Source organism: Eschrichtius robustus, chromosome 13 (assembly GCF_028021215.1).
Source record: "Eschrichtius robustus isolate mEscRob2 chromosome 13, mEscRob2.pri, whole genome shotgun sequence".
NCBI lineage: Eukaryota > Metazoa > Chordata > Mammalia > Artiodactyla > Eschrichtiidae > Eschrichtius > Eschrichtius robustus.
The window spans coordinates 79,424,322-79,449,340 of record NC_090836.1 but is presented as its reverse complement, the minus strand read 5'-3'; the positions used below and the strand labels follow the sequence as shown (position 1 = coordinate 79,449,340).

The window sequence follows — 25,019 nt, the reverse complement described above, 5'->3', positions numbered from 1 at the left end:
CCCTCAGACAGTAACTTAACACACATACATTGTATTATTGTATTAGAGGTCTTCTGGAAAACTACAAAACAGAAGTTGCATTCCTGATAAAGACAGAATAACTGAGAGCAGATGATGAAAACAAAAAATCACCCACAAATATAACATTAATAGATCTCTAATAACAGATATCTAATATCTAATATAGTTGCATATAGTTATGCTAATAGGGGTAGTAGCTATTCAAAGTGACTATAATCAAATTAAATTTCATGAAAAAAGTGAGCTAAGAGCAAATGGCAGAGGAACAGTGAAAGTCCTGAAAATCAAAACAGAAAGCACTTAAGATGACTTGACACTGAAATGAGAAGTCACATTGGATAAAAAAGCAAAATCCAACTATATTCTATTCATTAAAAAAGACCCGCTTTAAACTTAAAAATTTTTACACAGCAAAGGAAACCATAAACAAAATGAAAAGACAACCCACAGAATGGGAGAAAATATTTGCAAACGATGCAACCAACAAGGGACTTATCTCCAAAATATACAAACAGCTCATGCTGCTCAATATCAAAAAACAAAAAACCCAATCAAAAATTGGACAGAAGATCTAAATAGACATTTCTCCAAAGACAGACAAACGGCCAAAAAGCACATGAAAAGATGCTCAACATCACTAATTATTAGAGAAATGTAAATCAAAACTTCACTAACGTATCACCTCACACTGGTCAGAATGGCCATTATCAAAAAATCTACAAACAATAAATGCTGGAGAGGGTGTGGAGAAAAGGAAACCCTCCTCCACTGTTCGTGGGAATGTAAACTGGTACAACCATTATGGAGAACAGACAGAGGTTCCTTAAAAAACTAAAAATAGAACTACCATATCATCTAGCAATCCCACTCCTGGGCATATATCTGGGGAAAACCATAATTCGAAAAGATACATGCACCCCAATGTTCACTGCAGCACTATTTACAATAGCCAAGACATGGGAGCCACCTAAATGTCCATCGACAAGAGGAATGGATAAAGAAGATGTGGCACATATATACAATGGAATTTTACTCAGCCATAAAAAAGAATGAAATAATGCCATTTGCAGCAACATGGATGGACCTAGAGATTACCATGCTAAGTGAAGTCAGACAGAGAAAGAATATCATATACTAGCACATCTATATGTAGAATCTAATTTTTAAAATGATACAAATGAACTTATTTACAAAACAGAAACAGACTCACAGATCTCGAAATCAAACTTATGGTTACCAAAGGGGAAACATGGGGGAGAGTGATAAATCAGGAGATTGGGATTAATATATACACACTACTACATATAAAATAGATTAACAAGGACCTACTGTATACCACAGGGAACTCTACTCAATATTCTGTAATAACCTATATGGGAAAAGAATCTGAAAAAGGATGTGCGCACACACACACACATATATGATTCACTCTACTGTACACCTGAAACAAACACAATACTGTAAGTCAACTACATTCCAATAAAAACTTAAAAAACTTAAAAATAAATAAATAAATAAATATTATACCATGTTAAAAAAAAAAAAACACTCCAAATATAAAGACACATGTAGGTTAAAAGTAAAAGAATAGAAACAGATACATCATGCGAACCCTAATCAAAAGAAGGCTGAACAGGCTATATTAATACTAGACAAATTAGATTTCAGAATAAGAAATATCAGTGGAAATAAAAAAGAACACTTCATAAAGATAAGGTGTCGATTTATCAAGAGAACATAACAATAAGAAATGAATATACACCTAATAACAGAGCTTCAAAATATATGAAGACAAAACAGAACTGCGAGGAGAAACAGATAAATCTGTGATTACAGTTGCAGATTTCAACATTCCTCTCATAATAACTGATTAAATAAACAGAAAATTAGTAAGGCTGCAGAAAACTTGAACACTACCACCAGCCAAGTAGACCTAATTGATATTTTTAGAAAACCACCCCCAGCCATGGCACAATATACACTTTCTTTTCAAATACACATTCACTAAGGCAGACAATAATCTGGGACATTAAACAAATCTCAATTAATTTAAAGACTGAAACCATACAAAGTATGTTTCGTGATCACAACAGAATTAAACTAGAAACCAGGAACAGAAAGATATTGGAGGGACTTCCCTGGTGGTCCAGTGGGTAAGACCCTGCGCTCCCAATGCAGGGGACCCAGGTATGATTCCTGCTCGGGGAACTAGATCCCACACATGTGTCACAACTAAGTAACCCGCGTGTCACAACCAAGAGTCCACACACTGCGATCCCGCAACTAAAGGTCCCCCATGCCGCAACTAAAACCCAGTGCAGCCAAAATAAATAAATAAATAATTTTTTTAAAAAAAGATATTGGAAAACTTCAAAACATCTGGAAATTAACTCACTGCTAAATAGCTCTTGGGTCAAAGAAGAAATCACAGGGAAGTTAGAAAATAGTTTGAAGTGAATGAAAAACAAAACGTATCAAAATTTCTGGGATGTAGCTAACTGTGCTGAAAGGGAAATTTATAGCATTAAACGCTTAAAGAAGACAGACTTCCAAACAATAAGCCTTAAGAAACCGGAAAAAGAACAAATTAAACCCAGAATAAGCAGAAGGAATAAAATAACAGAGCAAAACATTTATGAAATAAAAAACAGAAAAACAATAGAATCAATTAAACCAATAGCTGGTTCTCAAAAAGATCAAAATAACAATGCCAGGAATAAGGAACGTGAGTTCACTACAGATTATAAAAATATTAAAAGAATGAGAAAATATGAACAAATATACAATTTAGATGAAATGGGCAAATACCTTGATATAAACTACCAAAGTTCCCTCAAGACGAAACAAACTAGCTATTGACTACAGTAATAGCCCTAGCTATTGACTACACTAATTGGATTTGTAGTTAAAAATCCTCCCACAAAGAAAACTCCAGACCCAGACAGCTTCACTGGTGAATTCTAACATTAAGAAAGAAATAATAACCATTCTACAAATACTCTTGCAAAAAAACTGAAGAGGAGGGAATACTTCTAAACTCATTCTAAGATACAAGCATTACTTGATACCAAAACCAGGGAAAAATATTATAAAATACAGACCAATATCCCTAAAAACAAAGATGTAAAAATTCTACCCAAAATTTTAACAAATCACAACCAACAATACATTAAAAAAATAATATATCATGATCAACTGGGGTTTAGCCAAGGAATGAAAGTTTGGTTCACATTTAAAATCATTCAATTTAATCCATCATATTAAAGACTAAACAAAAAAATTATATGTTCATCTTAAAAAATAAAGGAAAAGCATCAAACAAAATTCAACACCCACTCATGATAAAAACTCTCCATACTAGGAATAGAAGGGACCTTCTCAACCTGATAAAGGGCATTTACAAAAAGACCCATACTGGCTTCCCTGGTGGCACAGCGGTTGAGAATCCACCTGCCAATGCCCGGGACACGGGTTCGATCCCTGGTCCAGGAAGATCCCACATGCCACAGAGCAACTAAGGCCATGCACCACAACTACTGAGCCTGCGCTCTAGAGCTCGTGAGCCACAACTACTGAGCTTGCATGCTGCAACTACTGAAGCCCGCGTGCCTAGAGCCTGTGCCCTGCAACAAGAGAAGCTACAGCAATGAGAAGCCCAAACGCCGCAACAAAGAGTAGCTAGCCCCCGCTCACCGCAACTAGAAAAAGCCCACACACAGCAACGAAGACACAACTCAGCCAAAAATAAATAAATAAATAAATAAATAAAATTTATTTTAAAAAAAAAGATCCATACTGAACATTGTACTTAATGTTTAGCTGATTTTTTTTTTAATTTACTTATTTATTTTTGGCTGCATTGGGTCTTTGTTGCTGTGTGCGGGCTTTCTCTAGTTGCAGTGAGTGGGGACTACTCTTCATTGCAGCGCACAGACTTCTCATTGCGGTGGCTTCTCTTGTTGCAGGGCACAGGCTCTAGGCGGATGGCCTTCAGTAGTTGTGGCTTGTGGGCTCTACAGCACAGGCTCTGTAGCTGTGGCGCACGGGCTTAGTTGCTCCGTGGCATGTGGAATCTTCCCGGACTAGGGCTCAAACCCATGTCCCCTGCGTTGGCAGGTGGATTCTTAGCCACTGTGCCAGCAGGGAAGCCCATACTTAATGTTTAAAGACCCACTAAAACTGGGAAAAGGGCAATGATGTCCACACTCAACACTTCTACTCAACAGTGTACTTAAGGTCCTAAGCAGTGCAACAGGACAAGAGAAAGAAATAAAAAGCATACAGATTGTAAAAGGAGAAGTAAAATTGTCTTTATTCAATGATGGCATGATCATCTATGCAGAAAACTCCTAGGAACATATTAAAAAGCTACTAGAAGCCAAAGCAATCTTGAAGGAAAAAAACGGAGCTGGAGCAATCAGGCTCCCGGACTTTATACTACAAAGCTACAGTAATCAAGACAATATGGTACTGGTACAAAACAGAAACATATATCAATGGAACAGGATAGAAAGCCCAGAGGTAAACCCACACACCTATAGTCAACTAATCTATGACAAAGGAGGCAAGGATATACAATGGAGAAAAGACAGTCTCTTCAGTAAGTGGTGCCAGGAAAACAGGACAGCTACAGTAAAAGAGTAAAATTAGAACACTGTCTAACACCATACACAAAAATAAACTCAAAATGGATTAAAGACCTAAATGTAAGACCAGACACTATAAAACTCTTAAGAGGAAAACACAGGAAGAACACTCTTTGACATTAAATCACAGCAAGATCTTTTCTGACCCACCTCCTAGAGTAATGGAAATAAAAAGAAAAATAAACAAATGGGACCTAATGAAACTTAAAAGCTTTTGCACAGCAAAGGAAACTATAAACAAGATGAAAAGACAACCCTCAGAATGGGAGAAAATATTTGCAAACAAATCAACGGACAAAGGATTAATCTCCAAAATATATAACAACTCATGCAGCTCAATATTAAAAAAACAAAAAACCCAATCAAAAAATGGGCAGAAGGGGCTTCCCTGGTGGCACAGTGGTTAAGAATCTGCCTGCCAATGCAGGGGACACACGTTTGAGCCCTGGTCCAGGAAGATCCCACATGCCGTGGAGCAACTAAGCCTGTGCGCCACAACTACTGAGCCTGCACTCTAAAGCCCATGAGCCACAACTACTGAGCCCAAGTGCCAAAACTACTGCAGCCCTCATGCCTAGAGCCCACGCTCTGCAACAAGAGAAGCCCACCCACCGCAACAAAGAGTAGTCCCCGCTCGCCGCAACTAAAGAAAGCCTGCGTGCAGCAACAAAGACCCAACACAGCCAAAGTAAATAAATTAAAAAAAGAAAAAAAATGGGCAGAAGACCTAAATAGACATTTCTCCAAAGAAGACATACAGATGGCCAAGAGGCACATGAAAAGTTACTCAACATCACTAATTATTAGAGAAATGCAAATCAAAACTATAATGAGGTATCACCTCACACCAGTTAGAATGGGCATCATCAGAAAATCTACAAACAACAAATGCTGGAGAGGGTGTGGAGAAAAGGGAACCCTCTTGCACTGTTGGTGGGAATGTAAATTGATACAGCCACAATGGAGAATAGTATGGAGTTTCCTTAAAAAACTAAAAATAGAATTATCGTATGACCCAGCAATCCCACTACTGGGCATATACCCAGAGAAAACCATAATTCAAAAAGACACATGCACCCCAATGTTCACTGCAGCACTATTTGCAATAGCCAGGTCATGGAAGCAACCTAAATGCCCATCGACAGACGAATGGATAAAGAAGATGTGGTACATATATACAGCAGAATATTACTCAGCCATAAAAAGGAACGAAATTGGGTCATTTGTAGAGATGTGGATGGATCTAGAGACTGTCATACAGAGTGAAGTGAGTCAGAAAGAGAAAAACAAATATCGTATATTAACGCATATATGTGGAATCTAGAATAATGGTACAGATGAACGGGTCTGCAAGGCAGAAATAGAGACACAGATGTGGAGAACAAACGTACGGACACCAAAGGGGGAAAGCAGGGGGCGGGTGGGGGGGTCGGATGAATTGGGGGATTGGGATTGACATATAAACACTAATATGTATAAAATAGGTAACTAATAAGAACCTGCTGTATAAAAAAAATAAAATAAAATTGAAAAAAAAAAGCTACTAGAATTATCTCAAGATCACAGGATACAATGTCAATATACAAGAATCCACTGTATTTCTACATATGAATAATAATCCACTGAAAATTTAAATTAAAAATACTATTTACAATAGCATAAAGAATACAAAATGTTTGGGATAAATTTAACAAAAAATGTACAATACTCATGCACTGCAAACTATAAAACACTGTTAAGTGATATTTTTTAAAAGACTTAAATAATGGAGAAATATACTATTTTAATCGATGGGACGATTCAATACTGTTAAGACATCAATTCTCCTGAAATTGATCTAGAGACTGAATGCAATCTCCTTCAAAATACCAGCAGGCTTTTTGTAGAAATGGATAAGCTGATTCTGAAAGTTGTAAGAAAATGCAAAAGACCTATGACTGCTGAGACAACGTTTTAAAAAAGAACAAAATTAGAACTTACTCTACCTGGTTTCAAGACTTTACTTATAATATCCAAAACTGTGTGGTATTCCAAAGATGAACATATATTAATGGAACAAAATAGAGTCCAGGACCCACATATACAGTTTCAATAATGGTGTTAGGGCAATTTAATGGGGAAAGATAATATTTTCAACTAGTGGTGTTGGGACAACTGGATATGCGTATGCAAAAAAAAAAGATCCCCAACCTATGCCTCATACCATACATAAAAATTAACTCTAAATGGGTTATAGACCTAAATGTTAGACTAAAATTATAAAACTTTGGGAAGAAAACATAGGAGAAAGTCTTAGCGACCTTAGGTTAGGCAAAGATTTTTTAAGTAGGATGCAAAAAGCCTGAAAAATTTGTAAACTGAACTTCACCAAAATTAAAAAACTTCTGATCTTCAAAATACACTATTAAGGACATGAAAAAGCAAGCCACAGACAGGGAGAAAATACTTGCAAAACATTTGTCTCATAAAGGACTTTGATCCACAAGTTTTACACCTTAATAAGAAAACCAATCTGCTTTTTAAAAAATAGGCAAAAGATTTGTACAGATACTTAACCAAGAAACAAAAAAAACAAAAAAACAAATGTATGCATTGCCAATAAGCACATGAAAAGATGCTCAAAATGATTAGTAATTCATTAGGGCAACATAAATTAAAACCTCAATGAAATACTACTATTCACCCAACAGAATGACTGAAATTTTAAAAACTGATGATACCAAGTGTTGGGAAGGATGTAGAGCAACTAGAACTCTCACACTGCTAAGTGGGAATGTAAAATGGTTCAGCCACTTTAACTGTGGCTCATGAATTTAAACATGTCCTTATCACATGACCAAGTAATCCTACCCCTAGATATTTACTTAAGAGAAATAAAAACATGTCCATGCAATGACTTGTACTTGAATGTTTATGCAGCTTTATTTACAGCCAAACAACTGGAAAGAACCCAAAATGTCCAACTGGTTAATAGATAAACAAACTGTGGTCTATCCATACAAGGGAATACTACTCAGAAATAAAAAAGGACAAACTACTGGTATACACAACAACATGGATGAATCTTGAAAGCACTGTACATAGTGAAATAAGTCAGACACAAAAGGTTATGTACTGTATAATTCCATTTACATGAAATTCTAGAAAGGGTAAAACATGAAATTCTAGAAATCCAGGAAATTCTAGAAAGTGATAGAAAGCAGAGAAGTAATTGCCCAGGGTGAGGGTTATAGGGAGGGAACTGACTGCAAAAGGGCATGGAAGAACTTTCTGGAGTTATGAGAATAGTCTATATTATGATTGTAGTAGTGATTATGAAATGTAGCAGGATGCTATGGTCCTTTCCCCCCATGTCCTCAGCCTGCCTTATGTCTGTGGAAAAACTTTAGCCAAAGAATAAGTTTAATCAGAGAAGTGAGAAAATGCAGAAACAAAGGAAAACAGCCCAACAAGACTAACAGCCCAACAAGACAAGTTTAGTCATTAAGCATAGTCAAGGACCTTTAGTTCCTTCTCAAGGGCTATAGATAATATTCTGAGCCATATCCTGTGAGCTGTCTTATAGATACTAAAACCCCCACCAGGAGGAAGAAGTTAACTACATGATGACCAGACTGTAGCCATGACATAAGCTTCCACAATTCCGAGAGCTGGCCTCAAAGAAATGGGAACAAACCGACCCTGGAACTGAAGATTAACTGTACTTAAAACAATCAAGACGATGCTGGCCAGACCACTGATAACCAATTTCAAGATGACTGTCAGAGCTGACTGTGCTGTTTCTGCATGTAGCTCCCTCCTTCTGTCTATAAAAGCTTTTGCCCACTGATAGTCAGTGGGGGGGGTCAGCCTTGGACAGGCAGCAGTAAACCACCCCCACCCTGGGTGCCAGCCTCCAAAATAAAGCAAACTTTCCTTTCCACTAACCTTGCCTCTTTATTGGCTTTTGAGTGGCAAGTAGCCGGACCCCCATTTTCGGTAACAATTATACAACTGTATACATTTGTTAAAACGCATCGAACTGTGTACTTAAACTGGTGAGTGCTTTACTTAAAACATTTGTCAAAACTCATGAAGTTGTATACTTAAAACTGGTAAATTTGAAGTATGTAAATTATACCTCAAAAGGGCCTATTTAAGAAAAGATGCTTCAGGGAGTTCCCTGGTGGTCTAGTGGTTAGGATTTGGCACTTTCACTGCCATGGCCCAGGCTCAGTCCCTGGTCGGGGAACTGAGATGCCGCAAGCCAAGTGGCACGGTCAAAAAAAAAAAAAAAAAAAAAGATGCTTCTAAAAGAATAAGAAAAACTATGAGTAGGAGACAATGTTAATAATTATCATTACCACATTATTACTGTACATATACTGTATGCCAGGTGCTTAACTTAAATGATTATATTTTATCTCAAAACCACCAAGTGAATTAGGCATTATTATTTCTATTTTCTTTAATAGATAATAAGATTGAATAACTACTTAGTAAGTAGCGGAGACAAGATGATTTGAGTCAGTCTGGCCTCTTTAACAAAAACTTGTACTCTCAGAAAAGTGTTCTACTTTACCGGAGTTCAAAAAGCACAAAATTGAGTGTAATATGACGTTGGGCTATTCACATAAGTAGAGTTTAACAGTGTTCATCTATGGGGAATAGGGCATTAGTAGGTATAAAAAAGATTTTTATTTTATACTTTAAATACTTCTGAATTGTTTAAAAATATTTTTTAAACAAGCATTTTATACCTTTCAGTAACATATTTAAGAAGATGTTATGGGGGCTCCCCTGGTGGCGCAGTGGTTAAGAACCCACCTGCCAATGCAGGGGACATGGGTTCGAGCCCTGGTCCGGGAAGATTCCACATGCCGCAGAGCAACTAAGCCCGTGCGCCACAACTACTGAGCCTGCACTCTGGAGCCCGCAAGCCACAACTACTGAGCCCGTGTGCCACAACTACTGAGCCCGTGTGCCACAACTACTGAAGCCCACGCACCTAGAGCCCGTGCTCCACAACAAGAGAAGCCACTGCAGTAAGAAGATCGTGCACCGGAACGAAGAGTAGCCCCCGCTCACCACAACTAGAGAAGGCCCGCATACAGCAACAAAGACCCAATGCAACCAAAAATAAATAAAAATAAGTTTTAAAAAATGTTTAAAAAGATGTTATATATCTCTAATTATTAAATTCATAATGGGTCCCATTCTTCTGTTATAACTTTAAAATTGTGAAATATTTAGTAAAACATCCTTCTATATACTGCCTGATGTTTAAGAGGCGCTAACATCTAGTAACCAACATTTGAAAATAGCTTACATTAATCCAAAATATATATATGTAGATACCAAATAAATACTTGTTGAGTATCAGTAATCACACATTAGCTTATTTAAAATTTTGAAAGATGATGCATCACAAGGATAATGCCTACAGATTAAAATTTTCTTTACATAAGCTAGCATCTGGAGTTTTTCTGTTGAACTCTTTATTAGGAGAGACATTGGGATAATCAATTGTGTCTAATTAAAGTCTGCTTATAGAGGGCAGACAGCAGAAGCAAGAAAAACTACAATCCTGCAGCCTGTGGACCAAAAACCACAGTTACAGAAAGATAGACAAGATGAAAAGGCAGAGGGCTATGTACCAGATGAAGGAACAAGAAAAAACCCCAGAAAAACAACTAAATGAAGTGGAGATAGGCAACCTTCCAGAAAAAGAATTCAGAATAATGATAGTGAAGATGATCCAGGACCTCGGAATAAGAATGGAGGCAAAGATTGAGAAGATGCAAGAAATGATTAACAAAGACCTAGAAGAATTAAAGAACAAACAAACAGAGATGACCAATACAATAACTGAAATGAAAACTACACTAGAAGGAATCAATAGCAGAATAACTGAGGCAGAAGAACGGATAAGTGACCTGGAAGACAGAATGGTGGAATTCACTGCTGCGGAACAGACTAAAGAAAAAAGAATGAAAAGAAATGAAGACAGCCTAAGAGACCTCTGGGACAACATTAAACGCAACAACATTCGCATTATAGGGGTCCCAGAAGGAGAAGAGAGAGAGAAAGGACCAGAGAAAATATTTGAAGAGATTATAGTCGAAAACTTCCCTAACATGGGAAAGGAAACAGCCACCCAAGTCCAGGAAGCGCAGAGAGTCCCATACAGGATAAACCCAAGGAGAAACACGCCGAGACACATAGTAATCAAAGTGGCAAAAATTAAAGACAAAGAAAAATTATTGAAAGCAGCAAGGGAAAAACAACAAATAACATACAAGGGAACTCCCATAAGGTTAACAGCTGATTTCTCAGCAGAAACTCTGCAAGCTAGAAGGGAGTGGCATGATATACTTAAAGTGATGAAAGGGAAGAACCTACAACCAAGATTACTCTACCCAGCAAGGATCTCATTTAGATTTGATGGAGAAATCAAAAGCTTTACAGACAAGCAAAAGCTAAGAGAATTCAGCACCACCAAACCAGCTCTACAACAAATGCTAAAGGAACTTCTCTAAGTGGGAAACACAAGAGAAGAAAAGGACCTACAAAAACAAACCCAAAACAATTAAGAAAATGGTCATAGGAACACACCCAGCGGACGAGAAGAATGCGGCGACGGAGTAGGAGACAACTTGTCAGGGAGGCGAGGGGAGATCGAAATCAAATTACTTGGTATCAATTGCAATGTTTAGTATTTCAAGCACGTAGGATTATGGAGGAGAGTGCTCATCCTCGCTCTCCTCTTACCTTTTTTTTAGCCATGATAGCTGTATTGGCAGCCCCACCTATAGAGGCTAAATCTTATTGGGCTTATGTACCCGATCCTCCTTTATTACAACCTGTTACATGGTCTGAAGCTGACCTTCCAATTTTCTATAATGATTCTACTTTTGGAAGAGTGCTAGGAAATTTGCCTATTACTAATACTTCTGTTAATTACTCTAATTGGTTTAATACTCCCCCTGTTTGTTTAAGTCCTATGAGTACCAATTCGGGTTGTGTTAAGGCTGTTGCTTTAGAACATGCTATTTCTTACCAAACCACTGTAAATTCTCAATTTTTTACTCATTTACGTAAAAATTATAAAGCTGTGGGATCTAATATTTGTCTTCCTTGCAAACAGACTGTTTCTAGACGAGATTTATCCACCTTTGTATTTTGGTATAAGGATAACGTTCCCATTCACATGAATGCTAGAGTAACTAAGCTTGCTTCTAATACTTCGTTGGATCATTCTCTATGCATATATCGCTTGAGGATTGAAGATACTGGACATTATTTGTGTATTGAAACTACCATAGGTAATCAAGGGACGTTATTAGCTGGACATCAAATTACGGTCGTAAAGACTGTCACAGGACTACAATTTCCTGCTTTTATGGCTTCTGAATTCCCGCAGTTTGATTTTCCTGTTTGTAATGATACATGGACTAAAGCCTCTGTCTGGTGTACTTTAGATTATGATAATGGCACCATACTAGTTTCTTCTGTCCCCGTTAATAATAACAGCCTTGTTTTTTACAAGCAATGGGAATTCTGGAAACTTGCCTTATCCTTTTCTTATAGACCGGTGATTACTTGCGTCGCTCCTCCTTATGCTTTATTGATTGGAGATTTAATTGTAGAAAACACTATGAATCCTATAGGTTATAATATTACTTGTGTTAATTGTATCTTTAGTAGTTGTGTTTTGCCCGTTAAAGGATCTACATCTGTTATGATTATGAAGCAACCTTTTTACATAATGTTACCTGTTAATTTGTCTGAACCATGGTATCATAACACTGGCATGCAAGCCTGGCTGGAATTGACTGAAGCGTTAAAACGACCAAAGAGATTTATAGGTGTTCTAATATGTGCAATCCTAGCCTTAGCAGCTTTAACTGCTACTGCGGCCACTGCTGGGATTGCTCTTTCACAAACTATTCACCAGGCTCATTATGTTAATCAGTTATCTAAAAATACTAGTGTAGCATTAGCCCTACAAAGTCATATTGATACCCAACTAAAAACAGAAGTAGATGAATTAAAAAATGTTCTAATAGGAATAGGGGATCAAGTTATGGCTTTAAAATTAAAAATGCGTTTGATTTGTCATGCCAAATATACCTGGATTTGTGTAACTCAACATTTATATAATGATTCACAATGGGATTGGGAAAAAGTAAAAATGCATATATTAAGTGTATGGACTGATGGACACATTAGCCTTGATATTCAAAAGTTAAATGCCGAAATACAAGCTATTCAAGAGGCCCACCTGGACGAAAATGGACCCCAGAATTTGATTTAAGGATTATTATATCAACTACAAGGGCTAAATCCGATACAATGGATTCATGGAGGGCTCTCAGGCCTGATATCAATTGGTGTACTACTTTTATTGGTGATCGGTTTATTACCTCGTGTCGTTAGATTTGTAATGGGGCGCTTCGCTGTCTTGCGTCAGGATGTTCATGGCTTAAAACTACATTATCAAGCTTTAAAAAATAATAAAAAAGGGGGAAATGTGGTGGCCCCCAAGCTGTAAGCTTATTCAGCTTTCTGCTTTCCGGAGAACTGCTTGTCTCTTTCTTGGTATGCACTCCTGACGCTGCGGTATTGAGCGTAAAAAAGGAAAATGGCTTACGGCCAGTTTCGTTCCAGGTGCCTGCTCTGGATCTAAGAGCCCCTGGTTGTTCCCCAGAAGAAGGACGTGCTGCCCTGAGGGGGAAGTCTGTATCTCCAAAGAATGGCCCATAAGGCATGCTGACGCATAGACAGTGGCACATAGATAGTGGCGCATAGATAGTGGCTCATAGATAGTGGCGCATAGATAGTGGTGACAGAATTATGTGGAAATACAAGGTTTACTGATTTATTTGTCTAATATTCGTTCCGTACTAAACCTATATATACATTCATGCTCTTTGAATAAACTTGCCTTGCAACCATCAGTTGTCTTGGCCCTTCTGACCCCATACTGGTGCTTTTCAGTTCCTTACCCCTCACCGCCAGGAACTTCTAGCTTTCTGCAGCCGGTCTGTGGCACATATCGATAATTACCTTAAACGTAAATGGATTAAATGCTCCAACCAAAAGACATAGACTGGCTGAATGGATACAAAAACAAGACCCATCTATATGCTGTCTACAGGAAACCCACTTTAGACCTAGGGACCCATACAGACTGAAAGTGAGGGGATGGAAAAAGATATTCCATGCAAATGGAAATCAAAAGAAAGCTGGAGTAGCTATACTCATATCAGATAAAATAGACTTTAAAATAAAGAATGTTACAAGAGACAAGGAAGGACACTACATAATGATCCAGGGATCAATCCAAGAAGAAGATATAACAATTATAAATATATATGCACCCAACATAGGAGCACCTCAATACATAAGGCAGCTGCTAACAGCTATAAAAGAGGAAATCGACAGTAACACAATAATAGTGGGGGACTTTAACACCTCACTTACACCAATGGACAGATCATCCAAAATGAAAATAAATAAGGAAACAGAAGCTTTAAATGACACAATAGACCAGATAGATTTAATTGATATATATAGGACATTCCATCCAAAAACAGCAGATTACACGTTCTTCTCAAGTGCGCACGGAACATTCTCCAGGACAGATCACATCTTGGGTCACAAATCAAGCCTCAGTAAATTTAAGAAAATTGAAATCATATCAAGCATCTTTTCTGACCACAACGCTATGAGATTAGAAATGAATTACAGGGAAAAAAACGTAAAAAAGACAAACACATGGAGGCTAAACAATACGTTACTAAATAACCAAGAGATCACTGAAGAAATCAAAGAGGAAATCAAAAAATACCTAGAGACAAATGACAATGAAAACACGACGACCCAAAACCTATGGGATGCAGCAAAAGCAGTTCTAAGAGGGAAGTTTATAGCTATACAAGCCTACCTAAAGAAACAAGAAAAATCTCAAGTAAACAATCTAACCTTACACCTAAAGAAACTAGAGAAAGAAGAACAAACAAAACCCAAAGTTAGCAGAAGGAAAGAAATCATAAAGATCAGAGCAGAAATAAATGAAATAGAAACAAAGAAAACAATAGCAAAGATCAATAAAACTAAAAGCTGGTTCTTTGAGAAGATAAACAAAATTGATAAACCATTAGCCAGACTCATCAAGAAAAAGAGGGAGAGGACTCAAATCAATAAAATCAGAAATGAAAAAGGAGAAGTTACAACAGACACCGCAGAAATACAAAGCATCCTAAGAGACTACTACAAGCAACTTTATGCCAATAAAATGGACAACCTGGAAGAAATGGACAAATTTTTAGAAAGGTATAACCTTCCAAGACTGAACCAGGAAGAAACAGAAAATATGAACAGACCAATCACAAGTAATGAAATTGAAACTGTGATTAAAAATCTTCCAACAAACAAAAGTCCAGGACCAGATGGCTTCACAGGTGAATTCTATCAAACATTTAGAGAAGAGCTAACACCTATCCTTCTCAAACTCTTCCAAAAAATTGCAGAGGAAGGAACACTCCCAAACTCATTCTATGAGGCCACCATCACCCTGATACCAAAACCAGACAAAGACACTACAAAAAAAGAAAATTACAGACCAATATCACTCATGAATATAGATGCAAAAATCCTCAACAAAATACTAGCAAACAGAATCCAACAACACATTAAAAGGATCATACACCATGATCAAGTGGGATTTATCCCAGGGATGCAAGGATTCTTCAATATACGCAAATCAATGTGATACACCATATTAACAAATTGAAGAATAAAAACCATATGATCATCTCAATAGATGCAGAAAAAGCTTTTGACAAAATTCAACACCCATTCATGATAAAAACTCTCCAGAAAGTGGGCATAGAGGGAACCTACCTCAACATAATAAAGGCCATATATGACAAACCCACAGCAAACATCATTCTCAATGGTGAAAAACTGAAAGCATTTCCTCTAAGATCAGGAACGAGACAAGGATGTCCACTCTCACCACTATTATTCAACATAGTTCTGGAAGTCCTAGCCACGGCAATCAGAGAAGAAAAAGAAATAAAAGGAATACAAATTGGAAAAGAAGAAGTAAAACTGTCACTGTTTGCAGATGACATGATACTATACATAGAGAATCCTAAAACTGCCACCAGAAAACTGCTAGAGCTAATGAATGAATATGGTAAAGTTGCAGGATACAAAATTAATGCACAGAAATCTCTTGCATTCCTATACACTAATGATGAAAAATCTGAAAGAGAAATTATGGAAACACTCCCATTTACCATTGCAACAAAAAGAATAAAATACCTAGGAATAAACCTACCTAGGGAGACAAAAGACCTGTATGCAGAAAACTATAAGACACTGATGAAAGAAATTAAAGATGATACCAACAGATGGAGAGATATACCATGTTCTTGGATTGGAAGAATCAACATTGTGAAAATGAGTATACTACCCAAAGCAATCTACAGATTCAATGCAATCCTTATCAAATTACCAATGGCATTTTTTACGGAGCTAGAACAAATCATCTTAAAATTTGTATGGAGACACAAAAGACCCCGAATAGCCAAGGCAGTCTTGAGGGAAAGGGATGGAGCTGGAGGAATCAGACTCCCTGACTTCAGATTATACTACAAAGCTACAGTAATCAAGACAATATGGTACTGGCACAAAAACAGAAACATAGATCAATGGAACAAGATAGAAAGCCCAGAGATTAACCCATGCACCCATGGTCAACTAATCTATGACAAAGGAGGCAAAGATATACAGTGGAGAAAAGACAGTCTCTTCAATAAGTGGTGCTGGGAAAACTGGACAGCTACATGTAAAAGAATGAAATTAGAACACTCCCTAACACCATACACAAAAATAAACTCAAAATGGATTCGAGACCTAAATGTAAGGCCGGACACTATAAAACTCTTAGAGGAAAACATAGGAAGAACACTCTTTGACATAAATCACAGCAAGATCTTTTTTGATCCACCTCCTAGAGTAATGGAAATAAAAACAAAAATAAACAAATGGGACCTAATGAAACTTCAAAGCTTTTGCACAGCAAAGGAAACCATAAACAAGACGAAAACACAACCCTCAGAATGGGAGAAAATATTTGCAAATGAATCAACGGACAAAGGATTAATCTCCAAAATATATAAACAGCTCATTCAGCTCAATATTAAAGCAACAAACACCCCAATCCAAAAATGGGCAGAAGACCTAAATAGACATTTCTCCAAAGAAGACATACAGATGGCCATGAAGCACATGAAAAGATGCTCAACATCACTAATTATTAGAGAAATGCAAATCAAAACTACAATGAGCTATCACCTCACTCCTGTTAGAATGGGCATCATCAGAAAATCTACAAACAACAAATGCTGGAGAGGGTGTGGAGAAAAGGGAACCCTCTTGCACTGTTGGTGGGAATGTAAATTGATACAGCCACTATGGAGAACAATATGGAGGTTCCTTAAAAAACTAAAAATAGAATTACCATATGACCCAGCAATCCCACTACTGGGCATATACCCAGAGAAAACCGTAATTCAAAAAGACACATGCACCCGAATGTTCATTGCAGCATTATTTACAATAGCCAGGTCATGGAAGCAACCTAAATGCCCATCAACAGACGAATGGATAAAGAAGAGGTGGTACATATATACAATGGAATATTACTCAGCCATAAAAAGGAACGAAATTGAGTCATTTGTTGAGAAGTGGATGGATCTAGAGACTGTCATACAAAGTGAAGTAAGTCAGAAAGAGAAAAACAAATATCATATATTAATGCATGTATGTGGAACCTAGAAAAATGGTACAGATGAGCCGGTTTGCAGGGCAGAAGTTGAGACACAGATGTAGAGAACGGACATATGGACACCAAGTGCGGAAAACTGCGGTGGGGTGGGGATGGTGGTGTGCTGAATTGGGCGATTGGGATTGACATGTATACACTGATGTGTATAAAACTGATGCCTAATAAGAACCTGCAGTATAAAAAAACAAACAAACAAAACAACTAATACTAAACTTTCATTGGGTTATTTGTATGGAAATATGTTAATATAAATGTTTCAGACATTACATGAAATTTCTAAAAATCTTATATTTGTATTTGTATGGAAATATGTATGGAAATATGTTAATATAAATGTTTCAGACATTACATGAAATTTCTAAAAATCTTAAAAAAAAAAAAAAAAGTCTGCTTATAACTGAAAGTGCCTAGAAATCCTGATGGGACAAGACATACTACAGAGATTAAATTAATTAGCAGTCAAAGCTAATTAGCAGTAATAAGATTAAATAAGTAATAAGATTAAACATAGGTGGGGTACTAGACAAAAATGTCTGGAGATAACATGTTTGGCTTTAAGACTCCCCAATGGTCTTCTTGCCTTCAGTCTTGCCCCCTTCATGTTACACATCTACAGAGGATATTTATAACTTTAGCGATTTGGTTATGAACAAAAGATGGTAAAAAAACTGCAGCAACATGAAACATGCAGGAAAGAAACAGGTACTGAAAGCCATTATAGAAAAATTTCAAGGTGGGGCCTGAACTAAAGTATCTACCTAATGGGACAGAAATAAAAGATAAACATGAACAATGTTATGAATCATGGAAAGAAATCTTAGAATACAGCAGTGATTTAGATACGTGGCTATATAATGGCTTGCTAATTTGTTTTCCCATAACCTAACTTACAATTACAAAGAGGGAAAAACCCAGACTGCATGCATAAACAAAGTGGATACTAAATAAGAAAGAAAAATCAAGGAAGGGGACATAAAACAGATGCAGAAATTGAAAGACACTATGGTGGTCAAGAGATGAATGGATAAAGAAGATGTGGTAAATACATACAATGGAATATTACTCAGCCATAAAACAGAACGAAATTCTGCCATTTGCAGCGACGTAGATGGACCTAGATAGTATTATGGGTTTTTTTTTAAACTTTAGTTTTATTTATCTATTTATTTTTTGCCACGCAGTGTGGCTTGCGGGATCTTAGTTCCTGACCAGGGATTGAACCTATGCCCTCAGCAGTGAAAGCGTGAAGTCCTAACCACTGGACCACCAGGGGATTCCCAGTATTAAGTTTAGTGAAACAAGTCAGACAGAGAAAGACAAATATTCTATGTTATCACTTATATGTGAAATCTAAAAAGTAAAACAAACAAATGTATATAACAAAACAGAAACAGAAGACTCACATAAATAGCAAACAAACTAGTGGTTACCAGTGGGGAGAGAAAAGGGGACGGGGCAAGATAGACGTATGGGATTAAGAAACACAAACTGCTATGTATAAAATAAATAAACAACAAGGATATATTGCACAACACAGGAAAATATAGCCATTATTTTGTATTAACTTTAAATGGAGTATAATCTATAAGAATATTCAATCACTATGTTGTACACTAATAATGTAACATTGTAGGTTGACTGTATTTCAACAAATAAATAAAAACAAATATTGTTTTACCTTAAAAAAAAAGGCACTACAGGGGACTTCCCTGGTGGCACAGTGGTTAAGAATCCGCCTGCCAATGCAGGCGACACGGGTTCGAGCTCTGGTCCGGGAAGATCCCACATGCCGCGGAGCAACTAAGCCCGTGTGCCACAACTACTGAACCTGTGCTCTAGAGCCCATGTGCCACAACTACTGAGCCCGCACGCCTAGAGCCCGTGCTCCACAACAAGAGAAACCACCACAATGAGAAGCCCGCTCCCACTCGCCGCAACTAGAGAAAGCCCGCATGCAGCAATGAAGACCCAACAGAGACAAAAATAAATACATAAAATAAATAAATTTATTTAAAAAAAAAAAAAAGGCACTACAGTGGCCAAAAAAAATCACAGATTTTTTCCTTGGGAAATCGATACAGAAATATCACTTTTATTACGGAAAGATTATTAAGGGAGGGGCTTTTTAAGACAGGAAAAGAAGAGCTGTGTTTTGTTGTAATGAAGTTAAAAGTTTGGACAGATATCTAGTTAGTAATATTCTAAGAACAATGACATTGGGAATAAGGCTGAGGAAATTAAAAAATGTATAATGGAGCAGGTTGCATGTCATCTATATAATGAATGTAATTGAAGCTCTCAGAACAAATTTTAGCAAGACATGGAGTATAAGGCAGAGCCCTGAGGAATCTCTATTGTAACTACAGATAAGGGAGAAAGTACCTTCTAAAGAGAAACTAAAAATGTAAACCAAGCTCCAGGTCCATACATGCAGCTGCTTTCAGAATTGCTCCCCACCAGATGATCCACAGAGTCTTCAGACTCAACATAACCAACAATAGGTTTATCTTCCTCACTCTCTGTTTCCCCGCTTGTATGAGTGGCACCACCATCTACCTGAACACCTCTGTCAGAAACTTGAGAGGTCTCCTACCTCTTCCTTATCTCTCCCTACCCACATCAAGTCCGGTGAACTACTGCTGTTAACTACAGTTCTTAAACATAGTCCTCTCTTTAACTTTCCCCCTTTCTGTTCCCGTTGCTGGTCCTTTCATGTAGATCTTCAACAAATTTCACCTGGACTATTGTAACAGTTTCATAGCAAGTCCCTCTGACTCCAATCTTTCCATGCATCACCTTATCCCAAATACAGAACCTACTTAAGGATTTCCTAATGCATAAACTTTGGGGATGTCAGTTTGACTCTTAGAATTTGGCAATGAAAATAAAACCTAAACTCCACAGCACAACACAAAATCCTTCATAAGACCCTTTTTACATTCCCTCCTCATATTCTGGGTCCCATCCAAGCTGAACTACTTGCAGTTTCCCCAGCTTACTCTATGACATACTGTTCTCAGCCTGTGAAGCCTTTTCCCCATTCTCCATGGCTAACTCCTAACCATCCTTCAAATGTCAATCTCTTGATTTGTTTATTTACTCTACTATCTTCCTTCCTTGACTATAAACAACTTACAAACAACGATTGTGTTTTTGATCACCCATCACTTCAAGCAGCTGAATGACTGCATATTCATTAATTCCATAAGCATGTCCTGCCATAAATGTGCCAGCCCAGTGCTAGTTACTGGGTGAATAAAAGCAAAGTGAATAAAACAAGTGAATAAAAACAAAGTTTGCTCAAACAAACAATTTTAAAAAGCCACTTCTTAGTTTTAGTTTCTTAGTTTAGTAGGGAATAAGATAGATATGAAAGAAATAAGAATCAAAAGAAGTAAACAAATTAAAGCCAGAGTTAGATACGAGGTAAGAATCAATGTAATAAAATGTGAGTACTTGGAAACAGAGGGGCAACTGTAGTTCCTAAAGGAACTGAAAAATATATATACTGCCCAATCATTTGCTGTACCCCAATTTTTTCTGCAATAACTCAAAATCTGTTAAATAAATGGATAGAGGGCTGAGGACAAGATCAAGTATTCATCAAGAAGATGAATAAAAACAATACATAAAATGACTACATCACAGAATGGAAAAATTTTCAAGAACTCTTGCAAAATTCCCTGAAAGCTTTGGTTAAACTCCCCCACTAAAATAAAGGAAAAGAAGTACTATTTCATTTTAGCTACTCTATATATGTAGATTTTAAAATACAATTTAATAGGTGATCATACTGGGTGTTAATTCCTTCATGCAAAGTACAACCTCAGAAGTTTGTTAACAGAAGGAAAGTTATGTATTTTTTTAGTGTTCAGTGAGAGTTGAAGAAGAAAAGAAAATAGAACTTACTGTCCACGAGGATACCAACGGTGTTTAGTAGTAAAGAACATTTTGCTAAGTTGTTCTATCATGGGTCCTTGCTCTAAGTGTTCACCTTTTTCTTCTAATCTGGTTTTCAGCACTAGATCATGTGTTTCTTCATTATTCTGCACAGGATCTGGCCGAGGGATAGGCTGCAAAATCGTCAGCAATGAACAACATCAAAATGTAGGAATGTTAGCCAGCATCTGATTGAGTTTACAGTAAAATAATTACCACACTGAGTACTTCATTATCGTACCTAAAGGTGGGTAAATAAGTCATCAGAACAGTTTCACTTAGTTGCACTATTCATTAAAGAATCAGAATTTTTTTTTTGGCCACACCATGCAGGATCTTAGTTCCCTGACCAGGGATCGAACCCGTGCCCCCTGCAGTGGAAGCACAGAGTCCTAACCACTGGACTGCCAGGGAATTCCCCAGAAATATTTTTCTTCTCATATCAAGTTTTGGGTTTCCTTTCCAATAATAAAGTTCTTATTTAAAGTTATTTTCCCCCAATAATAAAGTACTTATTACTTTAGTTTCTATTTCTCAAAACTATAAATTGTGCCCATTATTATTTTTTAACTTAAAAGTTTAGTCTCTACCTTGCATACCATTAAAGTAAGAGACAATGAAAAACCTTTAATAGAAAATGACATTTCTTATATCCAAAAGAAGCAGGAAATTTTTCAATGTTTTCATTTTAGGTGCCTGAAATGCCATCAAATGATGCTTTATGGTAATTCGAGTAGTTTTTTCCCCCAAAGACATTAATTACTAAAAAAATCTCATCTCCTCCCAACACGAGTGATATAACATATGCCCATCAGCAACGCTGGCTGACTAAAGCCCTTAAAAATCAGTGTCTTGGAAAGTCAAGCTACCTATATTTTAAATATTAAGTGATAACATATGTAACACAAGACTGTAACATTGCCTTGCTTTACAAATACCATATATATGTATTACAACACAATGAAAACCTGAATTTACCATCAAAAAGGAAACAATTCAAACACAGATGTCTTTACATTCACACACTGTTAATGACAACTGCTACATTCTACCACTGTACTGAATGTTACAGCATAGACTCATATTTATTTAGTTTATGTACATGAAAAAATAAAAGCTCTTTAGAAGGCAATATATAAGTACATGATGGTGGCACAACTGACTAAGTACTATAGAGATGCAAATTAACAAAGATATTAGTGAGAAATAGAACAGGAGCTAAGTCAGAGCCTTGTCACAGAGTGCAGAATGAATTCTAGAAGGAATAACAAACATTATAAATAAAGCAAAGTAGGTAAAAACATACAATAAGCAGGTGATCTTAAAAAATGGATCTCGAGAAATCAGATTATGAAAAGCTTTCAAAGTTAGATTTAAGTGTAACAATTTGATTTAAGTAGAAATAAGGAACCACTTCCTTAGTGTGGGAGGGAATAAAGAGAAAGTATAATGAAGAGGTCAGGAATTGGGCTTTGGTCAATAACTACTATCTCTGTGACCTTGGAATAGTTATTTAAGCTCTTAATCTCCCTTACTCCCTAAGGAGTAATTATCTACCTAATAAGGGTTTGATGAGGATTAAGTGAAATAACATGCTGAGCTGTCCCTTATACTCTTTGAGTTCAACAATGGTAGGTAGCTGTTAACATTTATTTTAAGGCCTCAAACAGGAAAACAGTGATATAAATTTATTTAAAGAAAAAGCGCTCCTTAGACATTTTAAGTAATTTTATATGATCATCTCTTACATGTAGAGTGAAATATTAATATTTAAGTGTCTTTGCAAGTTACTATCAGACCCTGAGGTATACTAGCAAAGGCTAGATTAGAGCCTATAGTTTTCTTTTAGGTTACTATACTTGTTGCTGAAGATCAAATGTTTTAACTATTATCAAACAGTTATTTTCAAGTGTTAATAAATGTTCACTGTCTCTCTTCCTATTCCCAACAGGCTCAATTCTAATATATCACAAATTCTCTCTGCTTTGTATTTCTCTTCCAGGCACACAGATAAAAGACATTGGAATTAATGGCTGCTTCGAAGTCTAAACCAAAAGCCTCTGCAGACTCAGAACTGATTTTTAGGTTGTATTTGATCTCCTTGATCAAACTTCAAAGAAAGGGTACATGAATATTTCAGTAAAAGGTAAAAACTAAAATAAAACTGAATTTCAACTGTAAAAAAACATTCAGAACTGTCATCCTGAATTTCCCTTGTTTTTCTTAAGAATTTTCAAATTTGACTTTTGAAATTTTCCACCTAATCAACCACTAAAAAGAATTTCCTAGTACTTACATTTTTACTTTATTTTTCCAAATCATTATTTTTTTGCCCCTGGTTTAAAATCTTTATCTTCCTAAATCAGAAATCCTAAATTCTAGAAAAATATTTTTAGTTTTAATAAAACACATACCTGGCCGAAACAGAAAAGAAGGATCTTTTTACCTGGATCCATGGAAAATAATCAACATCTTTTAGATTCAAATGTAAATCACCAGAAAACCAAAGATACAAATCACCTTAACTTTCCTAAAGCCAGTGTCAGTAGGTGTTTCTACTTATGACCAGGATCTCTGTATGCAATATGCTTTCCAGGGCCTAGAGAATGAAAGGGTCCACTAGAGTTGCAGCTACTTCCTTGAGAAAAGAAGAAAATCAAATCTAAATTTTAAGTCACCTTTAAATATAGTTATTTAATGTTATGTACTACCTTCATGAAATTTGTAAATCTGGATTCAAAAAGAACATATTTTAACAGTAATATGTTTTCGAGAATGTTTCTTATTGTAAATAAAGTCCAATCTATAATTTATTACTTGAGAAACAAAAAATTTCCATGCTTCTCCATGTAAATATCTCTTAGCCTTAAAACAGAAAACGCTTAAGCATGAAAAGAGAGGGCCGGGGTTTCCCTGGTGGCGCAGTGGTTGAGAGTCTGCCTGCCAATGCAGGGGACACGGGTTCGAGCCCTGGTCTGGGAAGATCCCACATGCCGCGGAGCAGCTGGGCCCGTGAGCCACAACTACTGAGCCTGCGCGTCTGGAGCTCGTGCTCCGCGACAAGAGAGGCCGCGATAGTGAGAGGCCCGCGCACTGCGATGAAGAGTGGCCCCCACTTGCCACAACTAGAGAAAGCCCTCGCACAGAAATGAAGACCCAACACAGCCATAAAAATAAAATAAATAAATAATAATTAAAGAAGTCTTGCAAAAAAAAGAAAAGAGAGGGCCAAATTTATTTATTTAATCAACAATAGTTATTGTGCACCTACCAAGTATAGGTATTATTCCAGGTGCTGAGGATATAGCAGGGAACAAAACAGACAATGCCCTGTCCTCATGGAGCTTACATTTTAATGGAGGGAGACAGAAAAGCAAGAAAATATCCAGTGCGCCAGAAATGATAAATGCTATTAAGAAAAGTAAAGCAAAGTGAAGGACAATAGGGATTCCAGGGGCAGGGGTACTATTTTAAATGTAATGGCAAGGAAGGTTTCTAGGTAACAAATAAGGAAAGATCTTAAGGAAAGATCTAAAGGAAAGGGAATAAACTATGAGGATTTCTGGGGGAAA

The 25,019-nt window shown here is 36.8% G+C and overlaps 1 protein-coding gene across 4 annotated transcripts in view; it reads right to left on the bottom strand.

The window, feature by feature from the left end:
* The window catches only part of MRPL42 (mitochondrial ribosomal protein L42), a 39,937-nt gene that overhangs the window by 5,084 nt on the left and 9,834 nt on the right, over nt 1-25,019 (bottom strand). For all 4 annotated transcript variants that reach the window (XM_068560890.1, XM_068560888.1, XM_068560889.1 and 1 more), the window contains exon 5: nt 21,418-21,581. In XM_068560890.1, coding sequence (XP_068416991.1) covers nt 21,418-21,581 — 164 coding nt within the window. The remainder of the gene's footprint in view (nt 1-21,417; nt 21,582-25,019) is intronic.